Here is a 27,743-nt window from a genome sequence, read left to right on the forward strand (position 1 = left end):
GGATTCCAAGTGGCAGACTCATCCTGCTGCAAAAAAAACCCGGCATAATAGTTCTGCACTGATAAAAGAAAACAATGCATTAATATGACCTAAAAGACCTAGATTCCCTAGTATTAAAACTGACACAACTCAGTGACAAATGTTCTCTTTGGTGGAGTCCTGTCTCTTCTGGTTTCTATGTGGCAAGTTACACGGTCTCTAAATGTCCAGCTGTGCTGAACAACAGCTGCCCCCATCAGTGAAGACCCCACCCTAAGCCACAGAATTGCTCGGTTAGTGTCTAGAGGCACTTTGAAGTTGGTGTTTTGCTTCTGCTCTGAGCACATGAGTAGTTCTAAGCCTTTTAGGAATCCGAAGAGTGATCTAGTCTCCCTAAATTCAGACGATTCTTAAGTCTTAGTCATCTTCAGTCCTATACTGTAATCACCTAGTGTATTTTTATTTTCCGAGCCTTACCCATGTTAGGCAAGCATTCTGCTACTGGGCTATAACCCCAGCCTTCCATTTCCTGTGTTTATTTACCACAGTATTAAAAAACAGCAGTTGTCTCCACCACTGATACCTTTCAGCTGCAACTTGATTCTATAGTCAAAACAAACAAAGACACAGAAATTATTTAAAATATTTATTTTCTCAACAATACTTTCTTGTCTTCCTTTATTATGCCTTGGAGGAAGGCAGTTATTTAAAAACCAGAGTTTCATGCTCCGGAATACCGTATTTCCCTTTGTGTTCATTGAATAGTTTCCTTAGCTCCTCTATATATGTCTGATGCAGCTCCTCAATCTGGTTTCGGGTCGGGTGCAGAGTCTGCTGAACAGGGATGGGGCGGCCAACTGTGGAATACAGAGCACGAGTCATCCCCTAGGAAGAGCCAGCCACCCCGCCACTGCAGCCTGGGTCTCCCGTGGGCAGCTGAGCGCTGGGCTGCCAATCGGCTTCTCTCCAGCCCGCTGGTTCCAGTCCTCTCCTCAGCTCACTGGCTGCCTACCTCAGTCACACCATCCCACTTTACAACAAATAAAGAGTTTCCCTTCTCGGCAGACAGAGCTGTCACTCTGGTGGTTTGACTTCTGAGTCAAACGCGCGACCGCAGCTGTGCACGGAGTAGGCGTTGCTGCTGCGTGCCACACCGCCCGCCCTCATTCTCCCCTGGGCACAGCTGACAGCACGATCACAGGGTTCTTATTGTGACTGACTGTGAAACGCTTGGGTCACGTGACATCCTCTATTATGACTTTCTTTTTTATATCTTTCGAAACAATTGAAAATGTCACTTTTCTCTACAGCGAAGCCTCTGTGCGAGAAAGTCATCTTAATCACAAAACTGAAAGCAACCACGGCTCTTTAGGAAAACAGTTACGTAATCTGAGCAACACTCCAGTTATTCACTGGAATCTTAGGCAGCTATCTTTTTTTTAAAAGAAATAACAAATAACGTGACTCACACAAAAATGTCCAAGAAAAGTTGCAAAATGAAGTGTGATCCTATCTGTGAAAAAAAATATATTTCTAGGTGCAACAAAATTTTCAGTGTACAGGAAAAATCTGGAAAGATCAACGCTTTCCTTTGGGGACGAGGTCAGGGATTGGGAATGGCGCATTTATTTTATCTATATCATATGGATATTTCAGAAAGAAAAAAAAGCACCTCTTTTGCCTGTACAATTACCAAAAGTCCGATTGGTTGTAAATAAGTCTGGCGACCTCTGTACATATTTTAAAAGACGTTTATATAATAATCTCTTAATTTTGGAGTTCGGGAATACAAGTCTTGGTGGCCTGTATACACTGCGCCCCCTGCTGGCCTGACGCTGCTACTGCTCCCAAGGCCAGGATGAACCCCGTGGTTAACTTCAAACCTTGAAGCAAACTCTTCCTCCTGAAATCATTAGCTTGGGCATGAGGCCTTGAGCACTGTTGTAGGGGGAGAGTGGTGTACAGAGAGGGGTGGGGGTGGGGGGTCAGAAGCTTTGCCTTTCTTCAGGTTACAAACAGGATGCACCCGTGCCGGTAAGTGAAGATGGTTATTTAAGAAGCAACCATGAAGGAACAGAGAGGCAGCAAGTGATAAAGAACATGAATATGGAAGCTGAGGGGAACAGAGAAAGGACTGACACACTCCTTAATTGCTGAGTGTTTCACCAGAAGGAGCCCCCAAATGCTCACAGATCCTCTTGCTCCTAACTGCCAAGTGCTGGGATTAGAGGTATCCATCTTCCCTGCCTGGTTTATACCGGGGATCAAATCTGGGCCTTGTGCTTGGTAGACAAGCATTCCTCTAACCGAATTACCTACCTAGTTCCTTGTTAGGGTTGTTTGTTCATTTACCTGGTCTGTTTTGAGACAGGATCTAGTTTTAGACTAGCCTGACTAGCCTTACACGTGAAGCAACCCTGCTGCCTCTGACTCCTGAATGCTGGGATCGAAGACATGTACCACCATGTCAGGCGTACTGTTTATGTCTAAAAACAGCTCAAGTGAGGTCATGCACGGCACTGACTCAGTCGTGTGAATCGCCCCTAACTATTTTATTTTCTAAGAATGGGAAAAGGGACCTACGGATCACCACAATCACACCCACAGAGTCTTAAGCATCACCAAGATCGCACCACAGAGTCATGCCATCGTGCGACATTTGGCACATAATCCACACTCAGACTCTGTCAAGGGAGTTGGTTAGCCATGCCAGCCCACGACAGCTGTGTGTCTCTGTCATCTCCTCCTCCCTGTTCTTCCACAAACTGATTTTTTTTTTTTAAATAAGCCATTTGTCTATTTCCTCATGGTTTGATTCCGGTTAACATCTTGGCAGGAAGCCCTGCTCAAGGAAAGCTTGGGCCGCTCAGCAAGCCGGTCAGCAAGGCTTCTGTCCTGTGCGTCTGCTGCACCTTCCCAGCCCTGGAGCCCCACAGCTTTGCAGCCATCGTGGCACGTTGTCCCTGGAGAAGCCCGAGAGAGCATGGGCCAGTTACCCTTACTTCCAATGCTTAGAACTGGAAAATCTAAGGCTGAGAGAAAAGGAAACACTTCTGGTCACTCAGAGTCCGACCTTAAACCTCACCATTCCCTTCAGCCCATCTGCCCGATGCCTGATAAGATTTCTTAATGTCGCTATCAATCCGTGTACAGCTGGGGACATGTTAGCCACAGCCATTAGGACACACCTCCGGAGAACCAACCTCTCTCTCTCTCCTTTTCTTACTTCCTTCTCCCTTTGTTCCCTCCCTCTCTCTTAGCCTTCCTTCTTGCAGTTCCAGGAACTGAATATGCCTCCGCGTGCTGGGTGACTCTTCTACCACAAAGCTAAATAGAGTCTAACTATAGCAGCTTATGTCCAGGCTGGCCTTGAACTCACTCCAAAGCCCAGGTCAGCTGTGGACTTGTGATCTTCCTGGCTCAGCTGCCGACTAATTGGGATCCTGGACCTCTGTTTGGTTCCCACAGGTCGGGCTCTTTGGAATCCCTGACTCCCCTTCTGTTGTCCTTGAGTATGACAGCTCAGCCTTTACGAAATGTTCATAGTTTTAGCTTCATTTAAAAATTTCAAATAATAACAGGCCACTGGAGATGCTATGGGCTAAGAACTACTGGGAGGAAGCAGAGGGAGGAGCCGATGGAATGTCCCCTTAGTCTGAGTTGTCAAAAGAAGCACGGTGCACAGTAGGAATGACAACAATATCTTGACAGCTAGCTCCCGTTTAGCTGTATTTGACTCCAGCATTGTCAGGAAAGGCACCATTTAACTATGTCAGATGGCAAGGGACTCTAATTTAATATAAAGATTAATGCAACGGGGTAACAACTATAATCCTTTAACTCAACAGAGTGCCCTTTATTTTCAGTATGTGAGCATACGCACTATGTCTAATTAAACTTACTCCTCCAATCATTTCTTAAAATTTCCATTCTGTTTCTCCCCCAAATCAACAGCATTACACAAGGGAGTCAAAATGATGAACTGATACAAAGTCAAAGAAATGAGCCAGCCGATCAGGAAACTACAGTTGTACTCTGAGATGTACCTGTGTTCCCTGTAGTAACTAACCAACAGACTGCCACAGCCCATCGGACTTCAATGTGGTGGCTAAAAATAGCATCACATGACTACATCTGATCGTAAAAGCTCATATAAACTGACAGCAGAAAATGCTATGTGTGTAGCTGTGCACCGTGGAATGGCAGCAGGAGCAGTTCCGGAGGAAGCAGAAACATCATCGGTTCAAGAACACCTGGCAACATAGCTAAGTTCCAGGCTAGCCTGGGCTCCATGAGACTGTTATGAAAGAGAAAGGGGAGGAGAAGAAGAAAAGGAGACAAAATGAAGAAATCCTAGTGAAACAGGTCTAAAAAAATAAGTTGGGCTGGAGAGACGGCTCAGTGGTTAAGAGAACTGGCTGCTCTTCTAGAGGTCCTGAGTTCGAATCCCAGCAACCACGTGGTGTCTCACAACCATCTATAATGGAATCTGATGCCCCTTCTGGTGTGTCTGAAGACAGCTACAGTGTATTCATATACATAAAACAAATACATATTTTTAAAAAAGAGTCAAAAACTTAAAAACAAACTGAGTCACTATGCTCAGATGTTAGTCATTAGGTTATTTCCCCCTCCTCTAAAGCGCGAAGCTGTGGTTAGCTCTGAGTGTCTCTGCACTTTTTCATTGTCAACTTCCCAGTCTCTTCCAAGCCTCAGAAAGAAATTATTCTGCTCCTGTCTCGCAGTTTTTGTTTTCTGTCTGTTGCGTGTCGCTCAGGCCAGCCTTGACCTGGGTTCCTCCTGCCTCGGTTTCCACCACAGGTAAAACTACAGGCCTGTCCTGGTTGGGTGCTGCCCCTTCCCTTTCCACTCCCTCCATCTCAGACACGCCCCTGTTGTACATAAAATCATTTCATATCAGAACATACATGAGCACGATTAGTGACAGAGCATGCCTTCAGTAAGGGACTGACGCCAGGGTGTGCGCCGATGCGGACGCAAAGATGTCCGGAGCCATCCAGGAAAGGCTAAAGGCAAATAAGTAACTTTTCTGGAGATGTCCTTAACAGAGAAAAGAAACCAGCATTAATCAGCACAAAGTAGCAAGGAAGCGTTATGGAGAAAGGAAACCAGCACTTAATAGCAGAGAACAGTAAGAAAGAGTTACGTTTTCAGAAGCCCACAGCTTCTGCCCCTCCAGAACAGTAAGAGAGAGTCACAAGGCCAGAGATGATCAGTTTTTTGCCTTAGCCCAACTCTGGGTCCCACCTCAGCACCTGCGATGCTGGGATGGTCCCCAGGAAAGACATATATAGAAACGTTCAGAGGATTCAGCCTCTGATGTTGTTTGTCATCAGTCAACCACTGTGCTACAGGCAAGTACAGAGAAACAGGTTCACCAAGGAGCCCTAGAAACCTCATGTGTAAACTTGGATTCTAGTCCAACAGAGGAATTTTGCAAAGTTATCAACTGCCACTCAAAATTGGAATAGAGATAATTCATTAGATGTGCACGCTCTGGCTAAAGTTCAGTTAAGGTCTAAGACAGTAGTTCTCAGCCTATGCGTCTTGGTCCTTCTGGGGCTGAATGACCCTTTCTTTCACAGCGGTTGCCCAAGACCATCAGAAAACACAGGTATTTACATCACAATTCATAACAGTATCAAAAGTAGCAACAAAAATAATTTTATAGTTAGGGGGTCACCACAACACAATGAAATATATTAAAGGGTCATAGCATTAGGAAGGTTGAGAACCACTGGTCCTAAACTCAGGGCTACTCCTTTTGGATTATCAGCACCTAGCCAATAACAATAAACGCTTTATGAAGGAAGACCATTTGTGTATTTTGTGTACATACCAACAGTATAGATCAGTTTCCGATAGGGCATTAGGCCAAAACTGTACTGGAAAAGTCCTCTGGCATAGATCAATGGCAGGCCTATTCCTGTTAAACTCTGGATTGCGTCTTGTACAGTTCGAAGCCAGGAGCCTTTGGGGTTGTAAACTTGCTTATATAGTTCATTTTCACCAAAAGAAAACACTGGAACCAAACTGGCCCTGCAAGGGACAGAGGGATAGAGCACAGATTTACAAATAAATGCAAAATATTTGCTTGGTTGTGCACAGCAAAAGGTATGTCTGCACACGTGTGTCTGCAGGTGCACACACTATGCAGGCATAAAAGCTAAAAGAAGGTGTCCCTCCCTCAGAGCTGGATCTATGTGTGTTGTCAGGATGCCTGGCTTGCTATGCAGGTGCTGGGGTCTAAACTCCAGTCTTCATAATTGCACAGCTTGATTGTTGATCCCTGACTCTCTGCCCCCATCCCCCAGCCTCAAGGACATTTAAACAATTTACGTTCATCCAGAGTTTTCAAGAAAACCTCCCAAACTCTAAATGTGCCAGTGACATTGAATCTTCACCGTCAACCTGAGTGGGTGTGGAATCTCCTAGGAGACACACCACTGGGTGTGTCTGCGCAGGTGTTTAGATAGAGGTTTTGAATGGAGAGGGGAAGGTGATCCCGGAACATAAGTTGTGAACATCCCACGGGCTGGGGTCCTGGACCGGATAAAGCGGAGGGAAGGATAACGTGAGCGAGTCCCATGGTTCATGGCTCCCTGCCTGGAGACTGTGGGTGCACTGTGATTAGTGGCTTCCCGCTCCCCAGATGCCTTCCCCAGGAAGATGGGTTCTATCCCCTGAAACAGGGAGTCCAAATAAACTCTTTCCCCCTCAGACTGCTTTAACTGGGCATACCATGACCCACCCTTCCCGCGCCCCACCCTTCTCGAGCCCCACCCTCCCGTGCCCCACCCTTCCCGCGCTGTATCTGGCTCCACTTGGAAATGCTGAAGCTACACGAAGCTGCACGGACTTCAAAATGCCGTACGCTGTACTTGGAATCCCTAGGAAGTTCTTCACCGGGTCAGCCACAGCCAGAATTTTATTTTATGGAAAGTCTAGTTTGGAGTAAGCTAATTTCCCCCCTCCCCCTGACTGTCTTCCGTCCATTTTGTTGAGTATGTAAAAATTTGTGTCCACCGTTGTTTCTTTAAATTGCCAGATGGTACGACATCTAAACTGCCTTGGTAGAAAGCTCATACTTGGGCTGGAGAGATGGCTCAGTGGTTAAGAGCACTGACTGCTCTTCCAGAGGTCCTGAGTTTAAATCCCAGCAACTACGTGGTGACTCACAACCATCTGTAATGAGATCTGATGCCCTCCTCTGGTGTGTCTGAAGTACTGTACTTATATATAATAAATAAATCTTAAAAGAAAGAAAAAAAGAAAAAAGAAAGAAAGAAAGCTCATACTCCACTCCCATGGACTTGGAGAATGTTCTTTAAGGGCTAGAAAAGTTATCATTCTTTGTGTTCATGTAGTCTATTATCCTTTTAAAACATACTCACCCTAAACAGACATCCACTTAACGAGGTCAGGCAGGGTAGCCCCTATAATCCTAGGACTTGGCAGGCTCAGTAGAACAATCACAAGTTTGAGGCTAGCCTAGGCTACATAGCAAGTTCCAGGCCAGCCTGGACTATATATCAAGGTCCTGTTTCCAACAAAACAGAAAAAAAAATAAAGCCACTTACCCATGGGTCAGGGCAAGCTTAACAAATCCTTTGCGCTCTCGGAGGCACAGGGTAAATTTTCCTGGGTGGGACTCCAGCACCTCCTTTGCCCCTCCGAGGACGATGATGGAGATGTTCCCCCCTCCATCCTTGCTCAACACATGAGACACACTCTTCTTAGAAACCGAAACCGGTCCTTAGTGAGAAATCAAACACAAAGTAGAGGTAGCCATTCCTTTTGAAGAATAATTTTTGAAAATACTTATTCATGTAATGTATATAAGTACACCATCGCTGTCTCCAGACACACGGGAAGAGGGCATCAGATCCCATTACAGATGGTTGAGAGCCACCATGTGGTTGATGGGAATTGAACTCAGGACCTCTGGAAGAGCAGTCAGTGCTCTTCACCCCTAAGCCGTCTCTCCAGCCCTGAAGAATTTTAAAAGTAATGTTTTATGGCAGCAGTGATGGTCTTATTGTGATTCCTACTATTAGAGAAATATAAGATTTTTGAATGATAATCTGTTTTGGTCTCTCCCTTGCTCTCTCTCCTCTCTCTCTTTCTCTATATGGTCACACCACAGAGGCTCACTGCCCCTCTGCTCACTAACCTAAGTTAGCACCAAACTCACGGCACTCATCCAAGCTAAGCGTCCAGTGCGCTGGGGTTCAGGCCACACCTGGCTTTGAATGGCCTACTCCCTTGAAAGAAAAGACAAATGCCAACGGATGAGAGAATCGGACCCTTCTCGGATGGCTTTGAACTTTCCCTGAGTTCAAGACGTGTCATTTAGTTCTGAGTAACCTTCGTGAGAGAAAAAGACATCACTTCTCTTGCAAAGCCAGCCCCTGGATTTTGACACATAACTCTTCTGGCTTTCTCCTGGCCACTTCTTGTGCCCGGCTAGGTTTTGTTGTCAGCCCTTCCTGTAAGCTGCTGTTTCTCAGAGTCCCTTCGTTATTTCTGTTGTCTTCTAATCTCATCTCTGTCCAGGAACTCAACTCCCACTTAGGCGGGTTGTATCAAACCCATCTCCTGGAATATAGTCCCCAGCTTCCCAGGCCACATCACCAATGGCCAAATGGGAATCTCCACATTGACAGCTCCAAGACACTTCAAGCTCCTCATCTCCAAATCCAGTGTGTCAAATTATTCCTCAGAGCAGGCCCTGTCCCAACATTAACAATCAAGACAAAGACTTCCTTCCCGCGCCTGGTCATCCAGTTAAGAATATCAGTCTGTCTGTAAACTCCCTTCAGCTGGCTATCAGTTGACTCATTCCAAAGCATTTATTGGACACCTGCTCATAATATCAGATACTGACAATAATGATAATCCCCAGCTGCTGCCGCCTACCCGCAGAAGACGAGTCAACCGTGAAGTCTTGTTCCGGTATCAAGCATTATTCTCTTCTGCATTTCTACCATTAGAGCGCTGTGCCAGTGCAGTCCACATCGGGTCTCCCTGGCCACTGCCATAGGCCTGTCCCAGAGTTCTAGTGTTCAGACTCCACCCATCTAACAGGTCTCTATGCTGCTAGGCAAATGGTGTTTCTATCACAAAGCAAGTGAGTGAGCAGATAGCACTTTTGTTCAAAGCCCCTCCCAAGTTCCCTGTGTCTTTACCCACAGAGGAAAAGCTAAGCTCCTCTGCGTGATGCAAGAGGCTGCTGTAACTAGATCCCTGGCACCTACGGCCCCGTAATAGGCGGGCACATATCACAAATCACATAAGCCTGAAGCACACACTGTTCCGGCTGACATCTAGTGGTTGCAGACCACCTTGCTCAAAATGGGACAAGAGCAATGGGCTGTAGTTAGGGTTTAAACTTCCTGTGCGTGAGGAACATCACAAGAGGAAGCTTTGCCCCACAGACTGTCCTCAGAAGCCAGCACTGGGAAATAAAGCTGAAAACTTAAAGACAGTATCAGCCTAAGACGTCATTGGCTACAAATTTGGACATTCTTATTTAGTGTTTAAGACATGAAGGCTACAGCAATATTTTATAAACCAATAATAGCTAGTGTGGTGGTGAACACGTAGGCAGGGGAATTGCTATGAGTTCAAGTGCTAGAGCTACAGAGACATTTAATCTCAAAAGTAAACAAGCCAATGACGACACACAGCATCTCCGCCTCAACTCTAGTAAAGAGGAACGGCTGTGATCACTATATTACAAAAGACCCTGAGCAAATTACAAAAGATTACTGACCTACATGGCCACGGAGAGGGGACTATCTTGCTGTCTCTGTTGCGCGTGCTCTCAACTACTCAAATTTACTAACGACCATACTTTGATTCAGCAAAAAGTATATTTAAAATATATTTCTGTGACTTTTTTGGAAATTAAATATCTTTTATTTTTAATTTATTTTATTTTATAAAACTCTAACCCAGTGCCTACTCGACGAGAAGGAAGGGAATTGTTCTCCTCGGTAGTTTGGGGGTGTTAGTGCGCCCTCTTGAGGCCAGATGGTAGATCGCTCAGTAGTTCGAGGGGTTAGGGCGCCCTCTAGTGTGCGCTGCTGCACTCACTGGACTGAGTTCTGCGTTTGAGGCAACAAACTGACACAGACCCCTAGGCAGCTTTGGATTGAAATTCCAGATACATAACAACAGAAGTAAATATATAGGAAGCCATGACAATCTGAAAGGTAATAAAAAATCTGTCCCTACCTCTGTCACTAATCGATACTGAAATTATATTTTGTTATACCCAGGAGCTGCAAAGGTAATTAATTATAACCACCTTATATAACTTTGACAATACTTCGTAAGCTTTGTAAGCTACTGAGGTAATGGTCAAAGAGCCCATCAAGTTGGAAAACCAAGTAGAAACTCTTGAGTTGCCGGGCAGTGGTGGTGCATGCCTTTAATCCCAGCAATTGGGGGGCAGAGGCAGGCGGATTTCTGAGTTTGAGGCCAGCCTGGTCTACAGAGTGAGTTCCAGGACAGTCAAGACTACACAGAGAAACTCTGTCTTGAAAAACCAAACCAAACCAAACAAACAAACAAACATCAAAAACCCCGAAACTCTTGAGTTGAAATGAAGGCTTCTGACATGAATGTAGCCGTGTGTATACAGGCATCTCTAAAGCACTCCAGGATAATTCTGTTCTCAGAATTAGTAATTAAAGAGCATGGCCTTGCTTCACGGGCACATAGCATGCACCTACAATTTTAAGATTTGAGAGCTGGAAGCAGTACCATCTGATTCATGGCCAGCCTGGCTTACAGAGTGAAACTCTGTGTAGCCCTGGCTATCCTGGAACTCGCTTTGTAGACCAAGCTGGTGAGGGGTTACTTTTATTCTCACTTCTATTTCCTTTTGTTCCCTTCCATTCTCTCTCCTGTCCCCTCTTTTCTTTCTGTGTAGATCTGAGGGTAGCTTTGTTAATGCTAGACAAATACTGTATGTACCACTGACAACATCCACAGCCCTAGGAGTTACACACAAACTAGGATGACAAAACCAACAAGCACACTGAGTAGTTTATGTCACTATTGCTACTGTGAGACACAATTGAGGACATTTTCCAGTTCCAGCATTCATAAAAGTATGCATACCTCTGCAGAGTGCAATTTATCATTTATTTGATCCGTGACTGTTTCCACATTTGAATATACTAAATGCATTCACCAATTTCTTTTCCCAGTGGATTGGTGTTTATTGAAAAATGTCTGTTTCTATCACAATACTAAATACTTGGGATGAGCAGAAGAACAGAAAGTATAGTCCCAGGGTCTATGAACTGTGAGTCCAGGAGTGTATGTGAGGGAAATCCACAGAGCATAGGAAATGTAAAACCATGTAGCTGCAGGAGGTGCTGTTGCCTGTCACTCCAGAGCACTGTATGGGTCAGTGGCTGTGTCACCAGGCCCTGTAGGGACAGTGGCTGTGTCACCAGGCCCTGTAGGAACAGTGGCTGTATCACCAGGCCCTGTAGGAACAGTGGCTGTATCATCAAGTCCTGTAGAAACAGTGGCTACATCACCGAACCCTGAAGGGACAGTGGCTATGTCACTTACCATTACTCATCATATATTCTCGGAAGAACGGGAACCAGAACCAGGCACTGGCCACGTGGAGATACGACGTAAAGCCAGGAAATAGCTTCTTGAAGTCTGAGTAATTTGTACAAAAATTTCCAAAGGCTCCAGCCACAAAGATTCCATGAGGGTGAAACCCAAATATATAATTGTGACCTGGATCCAGATCCTGGGTTTTGACGAGCTACAGTGTGTTCACATGGAGAGAAGGAAACGATACAGCCCAGATCAGCGAGAGGGGAAGGGTTCCCTTCTCTGAACTTCAGTGGGAAATGAGGGATGTGATGATCTTACTTCCTGGGTTAGAGATGTTTTGACATTTCTAAACAGTCCACTGAGCCCAGGTCCCTCCATAGAAAGTCTTTCAGACTTTGTCAACTAGGCTTAAGATTCATTTATTAACTTGGACCAAACAGCAAGCTTTCTCTGTAAGGATTTGAATGTGTCCTTCAGCCACCCACACAATCACACTGGAGACATAAACTCCAGATCAACAGTATAGGAATGTGGGACCCCATGAGAGGGGGTTTAATCATGATGGCGGAGTGGGTGGAGTCTGACATCCTTGCTGCTGGTGTGGGTGATCTTCCTAAAAGGACAAGTTAGTTCTCCTCTTACTCTCTCCCGCCTTCTTTATCTGCCATGAGGGACAAGATGACACTGGTTGACTATTAGAACTTTTTTATTGGATGCCCATCTCCCAGCCCAGATTTCAGAACTGTGAGAAATACAATTTCTCTATGTAGATCTGAAGCTCTGGTATGATTATAAGAGGACAAAATGGACAAAAGCATGCCCGTCCAGGAAGGAGAAGGATGCACTGATGGAAACATTGTCCCACTGTCCTCCTCCCGACTCAGTCCTTTAGAGGACAGTTCTACTTACATGCATTGGAAAATAGTCCTTAAAATACCTCCACACAGTCCAGCTCTGGATCCAGTTCCATCTTCTGCCTCCTTGCTCTGGGGTTCGCCAGTCATAGCAAAACCAGGCCAGATACGGGATGTAAAGGAACCAATAGTTGTATATGATCAGCATCACCATGATCCCAAGGCACACCTGTGCTGTAAGAAAGGGAAAATCCAGGTGGAATTGACCCATCAGTATCTGCTCCACAGCTGTACTGCAGAACCAGTGGCTATGGAGAGTAGAAGACTCGATACTGTAGGAAAGTACTTGGACTGTACCGCCCCTGTTCATGTACCCAGAAAGACGGTGTATGCTCAGGAAGAGGGTATGTGCTGGACACACCCTCCATCTTCAAGAACTCTATTGTCAGAGACAGAAATAGCATTGTATAAGATACTTTTCCATTGCTGTGACATAACATCATGACCAAGACAACTTATAAAAGAAAGTGTTTAATTTAGAGCTTATCATTTCAGAGATCTGAAGGCCAGAACTGGGGAGAAAAGGCATGAAGGCAGGGGACAGCTGAGAGCTCACACTTACAAGCGGGAAGCAGAGAAATCATACAGGGAATGGCACTTGACTTTTAGAGCCTCAGAACCTGCGAGCAGTGCTGTACCTCTTTCGACAAGGGCACGTCGTCGCCTAGTCCTTCCCAAACAGCCCCACCAGCCAGGGTCAAGGATTTAAACCAATGAGCCTCTGGCACCCATTCTCATTCAAACCACCACATTTAAAAAATGTTATTCTTTGGGCCACGTTTGGCGGTACACACCTCTAATCCCATCACTCAGGAAGCAAGGCAGGCAGAGCTCTGTGAGTTTGAGGTCAGCATGGTCTACATAGCAGGTTCCATGGCAGCCAGAGATATAGTAAGACCTTGTCTCAAAAAACAAAAGTATACCCTTAAACATATGGGTTCTTGTAAAGTCATCTTTTTTTTTTTATCAGTTCAATTCAAGTTTTCTCCTTTTTCCTGCCCCCACCTGTATTTTGAAGCAATATAGTTAAGTACATAAAAAAATTAGAATGACTCTCATAAACCTGACAAGAAGTTATAGACCCTAGAACCTGAGCTAAATATATTGTGCGGTTTGCTACAGCTACAAGTCTTTAGGGCCAGGGAGTGGAGTGTGGTGGTTTGAATAGGTTTGGCTCCCAGAGACCCATGTATTCAAATGCTTGGACACAGAGAGTGGCACTATTAGGAGGTGTGGCCTAGTTGGAGGAATTGTGTCTTCAAGCCCTGCCCAGTGTGGAACAGTCTCCTTCTGTCTACCTTCCGATCAAGATGAAGAACGCTCAGCTCCTTCTCCTGGACCATGTCTGTCTGTGTGCCGCCATGCTTCCTACTATGGTGATGACGGGCTAAAATTCTGAAACTCTAAGCCAGCCTCAATGAAATGTTTGCCTTTATAAGAATAGCCTTGGCAATGGTGTCTCTTCACAGCAATAAACCCTAACTTACACAGTGCAGCATTGTTGGTGGAGGTGTGTCACTAAGGGATAGGCTTTGAGGTCATAGATGTTCAAGTCCCGCCTAGTGTGGCAGTCTCTTCCTGCTGCCTGCCGGTCCTGATTTAAAACTCCCAGCTCCTTCTCCAGCACCAAGTCTGCCTGCCTGCCATGCTTCCCATCATGATGATCATGGGCTGAACCTCTGAAACTGTAAGCGAGCCCCAATTAAATGTTTTCCTTCATAAGAGTTGTCATCGTCATGGTGTCTCTTCACAGCAACAGGAACCCTGACTAAGACAGCCATTATCAGTGGTGATGGTATTGAAGATGTGTGCAATTATGCAATGTGGATGGGCAGCCAGTTTTAGCCAGACCACCTGAAGAGCGACTTCTGACTCATAAGAACCTAGATTTTAAAGACCAGCAAGATTAGGGTAGAACAGAGATGCACCTAGGTCACCCTAGACAGCTCTCAGGGAAACAAGAACAATTACAATGTTTTGTGGCTCTTCCTAGGGAGGGATAAACAAACATCTATTCACCCAAAGTAGGCCATCATCCACAGACCACAGGAAAACCTCTCTCAAGTCCGGCTTGGTGGGCCAGTGAATTTACTGGAGTTACAGCAGCATGGAGCATGGGTGAAGAGCAAGTTATATAACATAGGGCTTACAAGAAGCAGTGATTATTAGTTATCAATTAGCTACCACTGAGTGCTTGAGATTTAAAAAAAAAACCATCCATTTCATGTAGTTTAATTGAATACATTATATTTTTAAAAACAACCAAGAAGGAAAATAATATGCCAGAATTATAAGAATGGTGTTTGGAATTTTCCTGTTCCCTTTCACAGTTTTGAATCCAGAGCCTTGTTTACACTGGGCAAACATTTTCCACTGAACTACATCTCCAGCTCCATAAAAGCCTTACACATTTTTTCTACTTTTCTCACAATTAACATGGACTTTCATTCATTTACAAAGTTATTTGTTGCTGGTGTTTGTGGTGGTGTTTGTGGTGTTTGTGGTGGTGGTGGTGGTGATGTGTGTGTGTTGCTGGGAATCAAGTCCTGGTTTCCTGTATGCTAAACAAGCACCCTACCTTGGACTTATATTCCCAACCCTCAAAAAATTCTTTTTTTAAAGAAGGTGAATAATGTTATCAAAGGAAGAAAAGAAGACCTAAATTAACCCCTGCAGAACAAAACCACTAAACAAGGAACAGTCACACCTCTAAAAGGCTTCAGTAAAATTTCCACACACAACCTGCAACAGGCAAAACTTGACTCATCTGCATTAATGATCAGTGTCTTATCAAGTGGAAACTTAAGGGTTCTTTGGAAACTCAGTTGTGTTTGCTGGGGCAAACATATGAAGGAGTGTTTTCATGAAGTGGACACAGGTGAAAGGCTAAGGTAGACTCCTGGAGGAACATTTGGCTGAAGCAGATACAGGGGAAAGGAGGTTGTGCTACAGCAAGCATGTGGAAGGACATGTGATGAAAGACTCTTCACTAATGACAAGCATATATTGCTCTGCCTTACAGTGCATAGCTGAGCTCCTTTTGTTGGGACTCCATAGAGAGAAATGCACCAAAAAACTTCTGGTGGTGTGCCCTGGCTTCTAACTGCTTTCTTGGACTCAGGCTGATTGACAACGTGATGTCAGCTGAGACAGACTCATGTGCTGAGGCAAGACCCTTAGAGGACACGTGATGTTTGGAGGATGGACTCCAAACTGGGACTGGAAAGACAGTGATGGAGGTTGGGCCAGGCTTGCTTGTAGAGCAATCTGTGCAGTGCTTGTTGGTCTTGCATCTTCGCTGATCTTCACTTGCTGAGAGAGGCACAGCCAAGAACTTTCCCCAATGTTCCTGTTGGCTGTGGTCTCTCTTGCCAACGGTCCTGAGGCAGAGGCCTGGCTGTCTCTGCTAGGTAGTGCCATTGCTGCTGCTGATCCAACTCTACCTAACTGGACTGCTGATATTTCTGTGAGGTGTTTGTGAATGGATCGAGCTGCCATTGCTAACATGAACTGAACTGACGACTTCCAGACAACATAGACTGGAGTTGCCCCAAAGAATCTTTCTAGCTTCTGGCTATTATAAATAAGGCTGCTATGAACATAGTGGAGCATGTGTCCTTATTGCATGCCGGGAAATCCCCTGGGTATATGCCCAGGAGTGGTATGGCAGGGTCCTCTGGAAGGGTTATACCTAGTTTTCTGAGGAACAGCCAGACTGATTTCCAGAGTGGTTGTACCAACTTGCATTCCCACCAGCAGTGGTGGAGTGTTCCTCTTTCTCCACATCCTCGCCAACACCTACTGTCTCCTGAGTTTTTAATCTTAGTCATTCTAACTGGTATAAGGTGAAATCTCAGGGTTGTTTTGATTTGCATTTCCTTAATAACCAGAAGCTGGAAAGAACCCAGATGTCCCTCAATGGAGGAATGGATACAGAAAATGTGGTATATTTATACAATGGAATACTACTCAGCAATTAAAAACAATTAATTCATGAAATTCTTAGGCAAATGGTTAGATCTGGAAAATATCATCCTAAGTGAGGTAATCAAATCACAAAAGAACACCCATAGAATACAGTTCACTGATAAGTGGATATTAACTCAGAAACTCTGAATACCCAAGACACAATTCACATATCAAATGACTCCCAAGAAGAAGGAAGGAGAGGTACATAGGGGAGCACTGGGACAGAGAAGTAGGAGGGGTTGATAGGAGAATGGGCGGAGGGAAGAGGGCTTAGGGAACTTATGGGAAGGGGGGAACCAGGAAAGGGAAAATCATTTGGAATGTAAACATAGAATATAGAAAATTAAAAAAAAAAAAAGAAAATTAAAAAAAAAAAAAAGAATCTTTCTAAACAGGTCCAACCACCTCCATCCTTTTTTTTCTACTACCTCTGGTGGGTGGTGGGCTACAAGGGAGGCTAAGGTATTTAAGAACCATCATTAAAAATAGGATTTGAAAAAAATTATACAGCTATAATTAGGGTTTTACTGCTATGAACAGACACCATGACCAAGGCAACTCTTATAAGGACAACATTTAATTGGGGCAAGCTTATATGTTCACAGGTTTAGTCCATTATCTTGGTGGGAAGCATGGCAGCGTCCAGGTAGGCATGGTTCTGGAAAAGCTGAGAGTTCTACCTCTTGTTTTGAAGGCAGGTAACTAGGAGAAGACTGTCTTCCACAGGCAGCTAGGAGGAGACTCTCTCTCTCTCTCTCTCTCTCTCTCTCTCTCTCTCTCTCTCTCTCTCTCTCTCGTGGAATGGCTAAGAAGTATTTTTTTTTATTTGATAAATTTTTTATTTACATTTCTAATGATTTCCCTTTATCTGGCTTCCCACTCCCCGAAAGTCCCATAAGCCCTCTTCCCTTCCTCTGTTCCCCCATTCACTCCTTCCCACTTCCCTGTTCTGGTTTTCCCCTATACTACTACACTGAGTCTTCTTCTTGGACATCATTTGATATGTGGATTATGTCTTGGGTATTCCAAGTTTCTAGGCTAATATCCACTTATCAGTAAGTGCATACCATGATTGATCTTTCAAGACTGGGTTACCTCACTTAGTATGATGTTCTCTAGCTCCATCCATTTGTCTAAGAATTTCATGAATTCATTGTTTCTAATGGCTGAATAGTACTCCATTGTGTATGTATATATACCACCTTTTTTGTATCCATTCCTCCGTTGAGGGATACCTGGGTTCTTTCCAGCTTCTGGCTATTATAAATAGGGCTGCTATGAACATAGTGGAGCATGTATCCTTATTACATGCTGGGGAATCCTCTGGGTATATGCCCAGGAGTGGTATAGCAGGATCCTCCAGAAGTGATGTGCCCAATTTTCTGAGGAACTGCCAGACTGATTTCCAGAGTGGTTGTGCCAATTTGCAACCCCACCAGCAGTGGAGGAGTGTTCCTCTTTCTCCACATCCTCGCCAACACCTACTGTCTCCTGAGTTTTTAATCTTAGCCATTCTGACTGGTATAAGGTGAAATCTCAGGGTTGTTTTGATTTGCATTTCCCTAATGACTAATGATGTTGAGCATTTTTTAAGATGCTTCTCAGCCATCCGAAGTTCTTCAGGTGAAAATTCTTTGTTTAGCTCTGTACCCCATTTTTAATAGGGTTATTTGGTTTTCTGGGGTCTAACTTCTTGAGTTCTTTGTATATATTGGATATTAGCCCTCTGTTGGATGTAGGGTTGGTGAAGATCTTTTCCCAATTTGTTGGTTGCCGATTTGTCCTTTTGATGGTGTCCTTTGCCGTACAGAAACTTTGTAATTTTATGAGGTCCCATTTGTCAATTCTTGATCTTAGAGCATAAGCTATTGGTGTTCTGATCAGGAACTTTCCCCCTGTATCAATGTAGGAGGAGACTCTCTTAATAGTTCTCCCTTCTGGAGAGCTCAACCACTGGGCAGACCGTGAGCATAGGACTTCAAAGTCCACCCCCACAGTGACAAACTTCCTCCTTCAAGGCCATGCCTACTCCAACAAGGCTAAGCCCCCTAGTAGTGGCACTCTCTGGGCCAAGCATATTCAAACCACCACAATTAATACTAAGAAATAACCAGATATTTAAGTTATATGTGTTCTTTCCTTTCTCATCCCATCCAAAATGTCTTCATTTTCCCCTGTAAAACCGTTTCTGCCTGGTCAAGGTAGGACACATCTGGAATCCCAGTATAAGAAGCCTAGAGGGGAGGTCTGGGGGTCCAATTCCAGCCTTTGCTACATGAGATCCCAGTTTTAAAATTATAGAAATCTAGCCAGGAGGTGGTGGCGCACGCCTGTAATCCCAGCACTCTGGGAAGCAGAGGCAGGCGGATTTCTGAGTTCAAGGCCAGCCTGGTCTACAGAGTGAGTTCCAGGACAGCCAGGACCACACAGAGAAACCCTGTCTTGAAAAAAACCAAATCCAAAAAAACCAAAAAAAAAAAAAATTATAGAAACCTTAAGAAACAAACTTAAAAAGGAAAAAAACCTGTTTCTATACTTATTTTGGTGATTTAACATAGACTAGCGAAAGATAATAGAATTCGCAGGCAAGCAAAATCCATTAGCACTTTTGTTCATTTATATCCCTTAAGGCACAGCAATTTAAACCACTAATCAATGCCATCTGTTGAACAGAGGAACATAAGTGTCATGCCCTCCTCGTTCTCATGACTCATGCTGTAGGAGAACTCCCCCAGAGGTAAAGATGGTGCTAAAAGACAGCTCCTGCAGGCTGCTCTTCATGTTTGTTTGCTCCATACTTCCAAAGTATCATATAAGGGGAACTCTTTTTCTTTTAAGAAACGAGTCCATTATTTGACCCAATTCTTTGCCTATAGACATCAAATGACTCAAAACCAGAATCCAGTTAAGACCTAGTCCCCCATTGTGTGTGCTTTGGGAAGGTTTGCCAATGGTACCAGCACAAATACCATTTTATAGCTTTATGCCAGAAGCCTTGAAGCTTGTCCCTAAAAAGAAGATATGTCAGTATTCCAACGTATACTCTTATATTCCGATATATACTCTTATGCCTAAGAGTTTCATACAAATGATTCTCATCTTAAAGTGTGCCCCTCTCCTCCAAAACTCCCAGCTCCAAGCAGAGCTTGGAGCACAACTAAAGAAATGTGTACAGATCTATGTGCTCCAGCTGTTTGGGTGAGAATCAGGTAGGCGGTTGTCAGGACAGAGTCATGACACTGAATCCATGTGGTTTCGTATGTTAGTATGTGACAGCTGCAACTACAGACTATTAGTGACCAGAACACAGGAATTATGGACAGAGGGAACGTAGCTCACCCAGAGATTCAACCACCTTAGGGGTCTTAGTTCCTTTAACTTGCCATTTAGCACCAACCTCTGTATCTGACCCAACATTTCCTCATTACTAGGTAAAACTCTGGAAAAGTATTGCTAAGCTTGCAGGACCTCTAACTGGTCACAAAGCTGAGGGTCCTGGAAGATAACATCTGACACCTCAGAGAAGACTCCGTCACCTGCTTGACATTGCTTCTTTTTGTGACTTGCTTTGGTCTTGTGACAATGGAAGTCTATTTAACTGCTTCCACTGTGAAGCAGGGTAGCATCCGCATCTGTACTCTCCATTACTCCCTGGTCATGTGTATTCGTGCAGAAGAAACCATGCCTTCTTTCCTTTGGGACATAAAAAATATTCCACTATATAAGAGAACACCCTTGATTTCCTATACATATACAATCAGTATTATCTGTCAAAATCTTCAGAGGAACGAGCCACCACACCCCCAAGTTAGTCTTTGAAAGGGCTCAGAAAATATGATAAAACGTGTGTAGGGAGGAAGGACTAGGGAGAGGAGGAGAAAAGGAAAGGAGGAGGAGAGGAGGAGAGGTAAACAGAGGGAGACAGGAAGAGAAAATGTAGCAAAAGTGCTAACCTTTAGGGGATTTTAGAAGACGAAATATAGGATTTTTTTTTTGTAATTTTCTGTAACTGCTATTTCTGAAATTGTTTCCCAAGATTCACAAGCTCAAACCTCTAGAAATCTGTATTCTAACAAAAATCTCCAGGCAGTGATCCTCCTCTCCCTCTCTTCCTCCCCCTCCCTCTCCCCTCCCCTTCCCCTTCTTCTCATTCCTCTCCCCCTCCTCCCTCTACCCCCTCACTTCTTCCTTTTTTGCCTTTTTCTGAGACAGAATCTCATAGGCCAGGTGACCCAGAACTTGATGTGTCACTCAGACTGGCTGGCTGAGAACTTATGACCTCCCTACCTCACCTCCCAAGGGCTGGGATTGTAGGCACATGCTCTGTGCAAACTTGGAGGATAAGTTAACCAATAGTAGTGGAAGAATCCAAGAGATGAGCTTTTGTGCTTCCCAAGATAAGCCATAAAGGAATTTCAATTGCAAAAAAGAGGCATCCTAATCAAATACCAAAGGGGCTTTGTTTTGTTTTATTTTTTAGGGAAAAAAATTGTAAAGATGACTCAAAGACAAATAAAAATGGCAAGGACCTAGAATATTCCAAACAAGCCTGAGATAAAAGAAACACCGCACTGGGTGTGGATGGTGGCCCACACTTGCAAGTCCAGCACTTAAGATGTTGTGGCAGGAATACTGCTATGAGTTCAGGGCTAGCCTGGGCTGCAGAGTAAACTTCAGGTCAGTCTGAGCTAGAATGAGACCATGCTTCAAAATGAAAAACAAAAACAATCCCGCCCAACAATGGATTATGAAAAGATTTATTAGATATGAAATCAAAGATACTGTCTGGTCCCAAGAAACCCCCTTTTCCAAAAGTCTGGCATTTAGACAAAAGCAAGCATTCCCTTGGGGACTTGAGAAAATGTCCCCACCCCCTAAAAGGCATCATTCTCCTTATCTCTGGCAAAAGGGAGCTCTGCATATTAAGGTCTAGGCCCCTTCAATCTCTACCCACAAGTACCTGCTATATGCTCCAAAGTCCTTCACCCCTCACAGGTTCCCCTTCTCCCAAGTACCTCCTGTTCCCTTAAAACCTAGAACTCCACACCCCCTCTCCCCATCCCCACTCTCCCCCCACACCTCCCCCAGCCGCAACTCACAGTTGCTTCTCTGTTCACTCACTCCTTGGAAGTTTGGAATAAACTTTTCCCTTTTCACCCACAGAGCGACAAGTTTTGTTGTCCACAGTGCCCATTTCATTCAGATGCAATCTTTAAAAGACTAGTGTTTCAGGGCTGAGGGATTCCAGGCTTGGGAGGTAAAAACTCTTAAGTTTAGATCCCCAGAACCCAAGAAAAAGTCAGATGAAATATCTCAATCACCCAGGATCTTAGCACGCCACAGCAAGTCTCTGGGAAGCAGAGACAGAGAGAATCTCCTCTGAAAACTCTCAGGCCCCTAGCCTGACTCACGGAGCAGCAAAGAGATGTTCTTTCAAACCCTGTGGAAAAGTAAGGACTGAGACCCAAAGACTGAAAGGCGAAGGCTCTCCCCTGGCCTCCACCTCTGCTGTGTGCCGTGGCATGTGTGGTCCTGCACACAACAAACATGCAAACACACACACACACACACACACACACACACACACACACACACAGAGAGAGAGAGAGAGAGAGAGAGAGAGAGAGAAGAGTGACCCAACATTAAATCCTCTGTTCTTCAAGAGGCACTGGTAATAAGAACAACCCATCCAACCAAAAATGGGCAGAGGATTTGAACAGATAATTCGTGAATACTTGCACAGGTAGCAGATAAGCCAGTGAAGATTCGGAACACTCCATGCCGACCGGAACCGCAGTCGAACGCCACTATGCAGCCATCGTAACTAGAGATAAAAGAAGCCTGACTATGCCAATTAACAGATGAACTGCAGAGCCGGTGGAACTCTTGCCCACTGCTCAGGGGAATGTAAAACGGTAAAACTGCCTTAAAAAGCTACACCTACATATATATGCCTTGTGACCTCGCCTTTCCAGGTTCATTTCCCCAGCAGAGGAGAGCATGTAGGGGCTGGCAAGATGGCCGAGTGCGTGAAGGAGCTTGCCACACAAACCTAGAGATGCGAGTTGGATCCTCAGAACCCAGGGAGATGTAAAAGGAGCGCTTGGACTCTGCAAAGTTAGCCTCTGACTTCCACGTTTGTACAACATACACTCCGACCCACGCATACACATGTAAACACACAAGAACAGAAGACTGGGCTGTGGGCAAGCCTGTGGCACATTTTCTTAATTAGTAATTGATGGAGGGCCCAGCCTCATTGTGGGTGGCGCCATCCCTGAGCCGAGAAAACGGAGGCGTTTTCTCAATTGAGGCTTCCTCCTTCAGATGACTCTAGCTTGTGTTAAGCAGCCAGAAAAGCAGCCAGCACGGTGTTCGTCTGTGTTTGTGGTGCTGTGAGCAAGCCAGGAAGCAGGACTTCTCCATGGCCTCTGCATCAGCTCCTGCCTCCAGGTTCCTGATCTATTTGAATTCCAGTCTTGATTTTCTTCAGAGATAAGCAGTAATATTTAAGTGTAAACCAAATAAACCCTTTCCTCCCCCAGTTGCCATGATGGTGTCTTGGCCTGAGCTGCCACTGAGGAATATGTCTGTGTCCATGGCCTTATAGCAGTGAGGGTTTGTGTTGAGATCCATGACCCATGTTACCACCAAAGGCCATGCAAATGTCCCTGATCTGGATTGCCGCCTCCGGCAAGGTTGATGAACCAGGGCTGGGCAGAGCCAGTCCCGAGGGCATAAGAGCAGGAAAGCTGGCCCCGTCCCTCACCAGATGTAGCACACTGAAGAGCACATCCTGTCCTGAAATTTGTTGTGCAGCACAGTAGAGCTGGCCCTGGTGGAGTGGACAAGAGAGAACTGGGACCAGGAGGACACGCCCCTTGCTGTCTGCTGCACTTGGGGAGCTTGCCGAGCTGGCCCTGCCCTTCACCTGGGCAGTGCTGGAGTGCTGAGCCTTATTCGGCCAGACACTGAGACCTAGTGAGGGAGCCTGAGCCTTTGCTCTAGTTGAGACACCTGTTGGGGTCACTTCTGTACTGGAGTGACTCAGCACAACCTGCATTTGCCTAGCTACTGCTGATGTACAATAACTTTATTGGCCGGGTTAGTTCCCTCTGTCACTCTGCCCCGCCTCCTCACTCCACCAAAAATCCCCACCCTGTTCCTCCACCTTATATAAACAAAACACTGATACAATAAAAAGAGTTCCTGCTTTGATTGACTCCCCGGGTGGTTATTCTCTGGACTGCAGGAGGTCTGAGCCCTGACACTCACCATCCCCTGAGAAGACCCCTCTCTCTACCAGCCTAGATCTGCAGAGCCCACACTGGAGAGCTGTCCCAGGTGGTGTGAACAAAGGAAAGCAGTCAGGGTGACCATCAGCTACCACCCAGGCCCAGGTCCAGGACAGAGTCGGCTCACCCCAGCATCTGCTCCATCCATGAACTGCTGGAGCACGTGCAGAGGTTGTTACTCCAGAATCAAAGCTGCAAGATCTCCATAACCCAGGGCAACAAGAGGGGATCTGAGAGGAGCCCCAGTGAGGCTCCAGTATGGCGAGTGTAGCCAAAGCCAGAGGCCTCAAACTCACTGCAAGGACCATTTGCAAGAAAAGCTGTTTGGACAAAAGGGTGCATGTGTGACAGACACACTGTGACACACCTCAGCTTCCATGGTAAAAATTTTTGTTTGTTTATTTTCTTTTGGCAGAGAAGTGGCAAGGGCAAAAGATGGGAATAGAGGGACTGGGAAATGACTGGGACTCATGTGAAATGTGAATGTACAAAGAATGATTTGAAACCATGTGAAATGTACAAAGAATCAATAAAAAGTAAAAAAAAAAAAAAAAAAAAAAAAGCAGTGACCGTTGGAATCCAAATACAAGAATGAATCTCAAAATAGTATGTGGAAAAGATAAATTTTAAAAGTTTTTATTTTTATTTATTTATTTATTTATTTATTTATTTATTTATTTATTTTTACAAAATATTAGGAAGAAAACTGGCAAAGTATTAATGACTGGAATCCTAGCAGTGAAATACAAGGATTGCCTTGAGTTCAAAGCTAGCCTGGGCTACAGTGAGGCATTTTCTCTAAAACCTAAACAAGAAAACAAAACAAAAAAAACCAAGACCTGGCAGAGACAAAGAAAGAAACCAAGACAGTTGGTTTGTGGGAAACCTACCTCCTTTTCTCTGCCTTTTTATGTCTAAAAATGAAATCTACCTGCATGTAGCATACATCTCCCCTGCCCCCCTGCCAAGCTAATGACCTTGTGCAATACTTTCCTCGTTGTGACAAGAGGAAGAGAACAGCCCCAGCCTTGCTGGATTGCTAAGGAGATGACATGAGTTTATACTCTCAGGGACATGTGGAGGGTAGCTTCTATTTTGGGTGACGAAGTAGAAATAATCCCAGGACAAGTCCTCTTGGGTATCCCTGGCCAGGCAGCTGCTGGCTGCTCCTTCTCTGAGATTGCACGCTAGGATGCCGACATAGACATCTACAATGGCAGACATATCCATGACGGCTGCTGTGAACGGAGAGCAGTCTGATATTTGCTGTGTGATGGGTTAGAAAGTGAGGCCATCAAAGCAGGTACACAGTGGCTGAGCCAGGGACGTTGGACAAAAATCCCACGTGTTTGCCTCCATCTTTTCCACTTACTATTCTAGCCTTGTGCTATAGAGTAATTTACTTTGTCTTTCAGCTTCCAGTCTGTATGGGCAGAAGAAAGCGTCCTTAGCACACTCTAACTATAAGGAAGGTGTGGGTAACAACACAAGGTGTTTGGGAACCCACTGGAGTACTGAATGCTGGATCCAGTATCCTCGGAGTGTTCCTTAGCCCTCTGTCCAGAGAAGAATGAAATACACTGTCACCAGCCCGGCCTCTGAGTTTGGTCTGGGAGGATCTAAATGGGCTAGTTAGTGCTCTGAATCGCCTTTTCACAAAACTTTGCTGCACACTTGGAGAGTTTAGTTTCTGTTTTTGTTTTTATGTGTCTGAGTGAAGGCTGCAATCCAAGACAAAGGAGCTGGAGATGCTAGGGCCAGAGCCTGAGCATCAGAGCGTTTAAGAAGCTTCTTCAATGAGAGTGGTGGTGGAAGCCTCTTATCCCAGCGCTTGGGAGGCAGAGACAGGCAGATCTCTGAGTTCAAGGCCAGCCTGGTCTACAGCGCGAGTTCTAGGACAGTCAGGGCTACACAGAGAAACCCTGTCTCAAAAAACAAACAAGCAAACAAAAAAGAAGAAAAAGAGGAGGCGGAGGAGGCGGTGGCGGCTCCTTCAGTGGTTCTCATATCCAGTCATGGTTGAGATCTGCTAGTGCACTGAAGGCATGAAACTGCTTCCAACATGGAAAACTCCGTAAAGCAATGGCCGTTATTATTTCTACGTAGCCCCACCAGCGTGGGCTCTGACTTGGCCCGTATGGGCCATTTCTGCTTCTCAGCAAAGTTTAAGCATGGAAGTTCATAGTTATTCCTCTCTTCTCTTTGTGTCTCACACACCTTTCTCCAAGAGCCCGACACACTAAGAGCGAGCTTCCTCCAAGCACTGTCCAGAGATCTGGTTCCTATACTGTCACTGCGTGGGCTTAGCCTGGGAATACTCCAGAATGCCACCCTGGATGGATTATTTCTAAACTCGAATCTGACCCAAACATGCATCTGGGTTTAGGCAGAAAAGCCCGGGAGTTGATACAACCAGAAAACAGAAACAGAGAACTAACAGTAGCTCTTTGTCCTGTTGTCAAGAAGGCAACGTTTAATACCTAGAGGCCTTGTTTACCCATTAGAGTCCATGGATCCAGAAATGAATTGGCAGCCTTTCAGGGGCTAAAATGAAACTTTATATAGCACCTACTTTCTAGATGGGGTTATGGCTATATTTGGGAGACCATAGTTGCCTCAATTTACCCAGCTGTATATTTAAAACCAGTCTCTTCCATTCTAAGACATATCTCACTTTAGAAACAAAATAGTACATGCCAGTTGTGATACACACCTTTAATCGCAACACCTGGGAGGCGATGGCCTTTGAATTCGAAGCTAGCCAGGTCTATAGAGGTCTACACAGCAAGTTCTTCTGGGACACCCAGGCTACACAGACAAACCCTGTCACACACACACACACACACACACACACACACACACACACAGGAGAGAGAGAGAGAGAGAGAGAGAGAGAGAGAGAGAGAGAGAGAGAGAGAGAGAGAGAGAGAGAGAGAGAGAGAGAGAGCTGAGTTGCAAAGTGTTTCAGTGAGAGAATCCAATAAAGCAGGGGGTCCCACGGTAGGTGAACACCCTCTGATCGGGCAGACTGGAACTAGAGGCTGTGAGGGGCTCTTACCGAGCAGGAAGAAGGACAGGATTAACTGCAGCACCGCGGCGGTCTGCAGGCGCCGCGCCAGCGGAATGTTGAGCGGCGCGAACTCGACCTTCATGGTTCTGCTCGGAGGACTCCTTCTGCAGGGTCTGTGGTACCGGTGCCGACCGGGAGGCGGCGGCTCCAGCGGGCGGGGAAGGAACCGATTCGCCCTGGGGCGGGAGGTGAGGGAGGGTGCGCGGGGCTGAGGCGGGATGCTGGGGATTACCGTCCGCAGCAGCAGCAGCAGCAGCAGCGTGAGGCAGGAGCCTGGGCAGTCCTGTGAGAGGTCAGTCTGCCTCCTGCCCAATCGCTAGGGCCTGCGTCTCCACCGGTGTTTGACCATTGCTCATCTGATCGACCGCCAGGCACTCAGCTCCAGCATCTGCCCTTAAACCAACTCTTCCTCTGAAGCCAAGAATTGGGGAATGGGTAGTTTGGTTAGTTCTTGGGGATCCAGCGCTAGTTGGAGGAAAGTTGTGGGACTTGCGTTTATTAGTGCGGGTCTCCACACTACACCGCCCCCAAGGTGTGTGCGTATGCGAGTGTGTGCATAGGTCTCTCTTTGTGTGTGCTTTCTTTTGGGTCCTAAAATTCCTACACAAATCCTGGGTGATTTCCTTTCATTCATTCTATTAACCCATGCATACTGAAAGCACCAAATCTCCATTATTTTTTGAGAAAATGACCTTTTTGGGGGGGCAGGACAAATCTAAGCAAACTAACCATAGAACTGAATAGTATATAGTTACAAGACCCTATTATGGGCACAATACTGAAAGATCTAGAATCTTGTGGGAAGACTTCTTGTGTCTGTTTGTCTTCTCAGCGCTTACCTGCATAGTGTTCTTCAATGTGTGCACAGGAACATGTGGAGAGACCAGAGGTCAATCGCAGATGTTT

The 27,743-nt window shown here is 45.4% G+C and overlaps 1 protein-coding gene across 1 annotated transcript; it reads right to left on the reverse strand.

Moving 5' to 3' along the window:
* Positions 1-681: 681 nt before the first annotated feature.
* Mogat1 (monoacylglycerol O-acyltransferase 1) lies at positions 682-26,927 on the reverse strand. Its single transcript, XM_052193302.1, has 6 exons — positions 26,826-26,927; positions 12,499-12,677; positions 11,593-11,797; positions 7,581-7,755; positions 5,840-6,039; positions 682-836 (listed from the first exon to the last, which is right to left on the reverse strand). Exons 1-6 carry the CDS (start codon positions 26,917-26,919, stop codon positions 682-684), a joined length of 1,008 nt encoding a protein of 335 aa, XP_052049262.1. The 5' UTR covers positions 26,920-26,927.
* Positions 26,928-27,743: the final 816 nt, after the last annotated feature.

This window comes from Apodemus sylvaticus, chromosome 9 (genome assembly GCF_947179515.1).
Source record: "Apodemus sylvaticus chromosome 9, mApoSyl1.1, whole genome shotgun sequence".
Classification (NCBI taxonomy): domain Eukaryota; kingdom Metazoa; phylum Chordata; class Mammalia; order Rodentia; family Muridae; genus Apodemus; species Apodemus sylvaticus.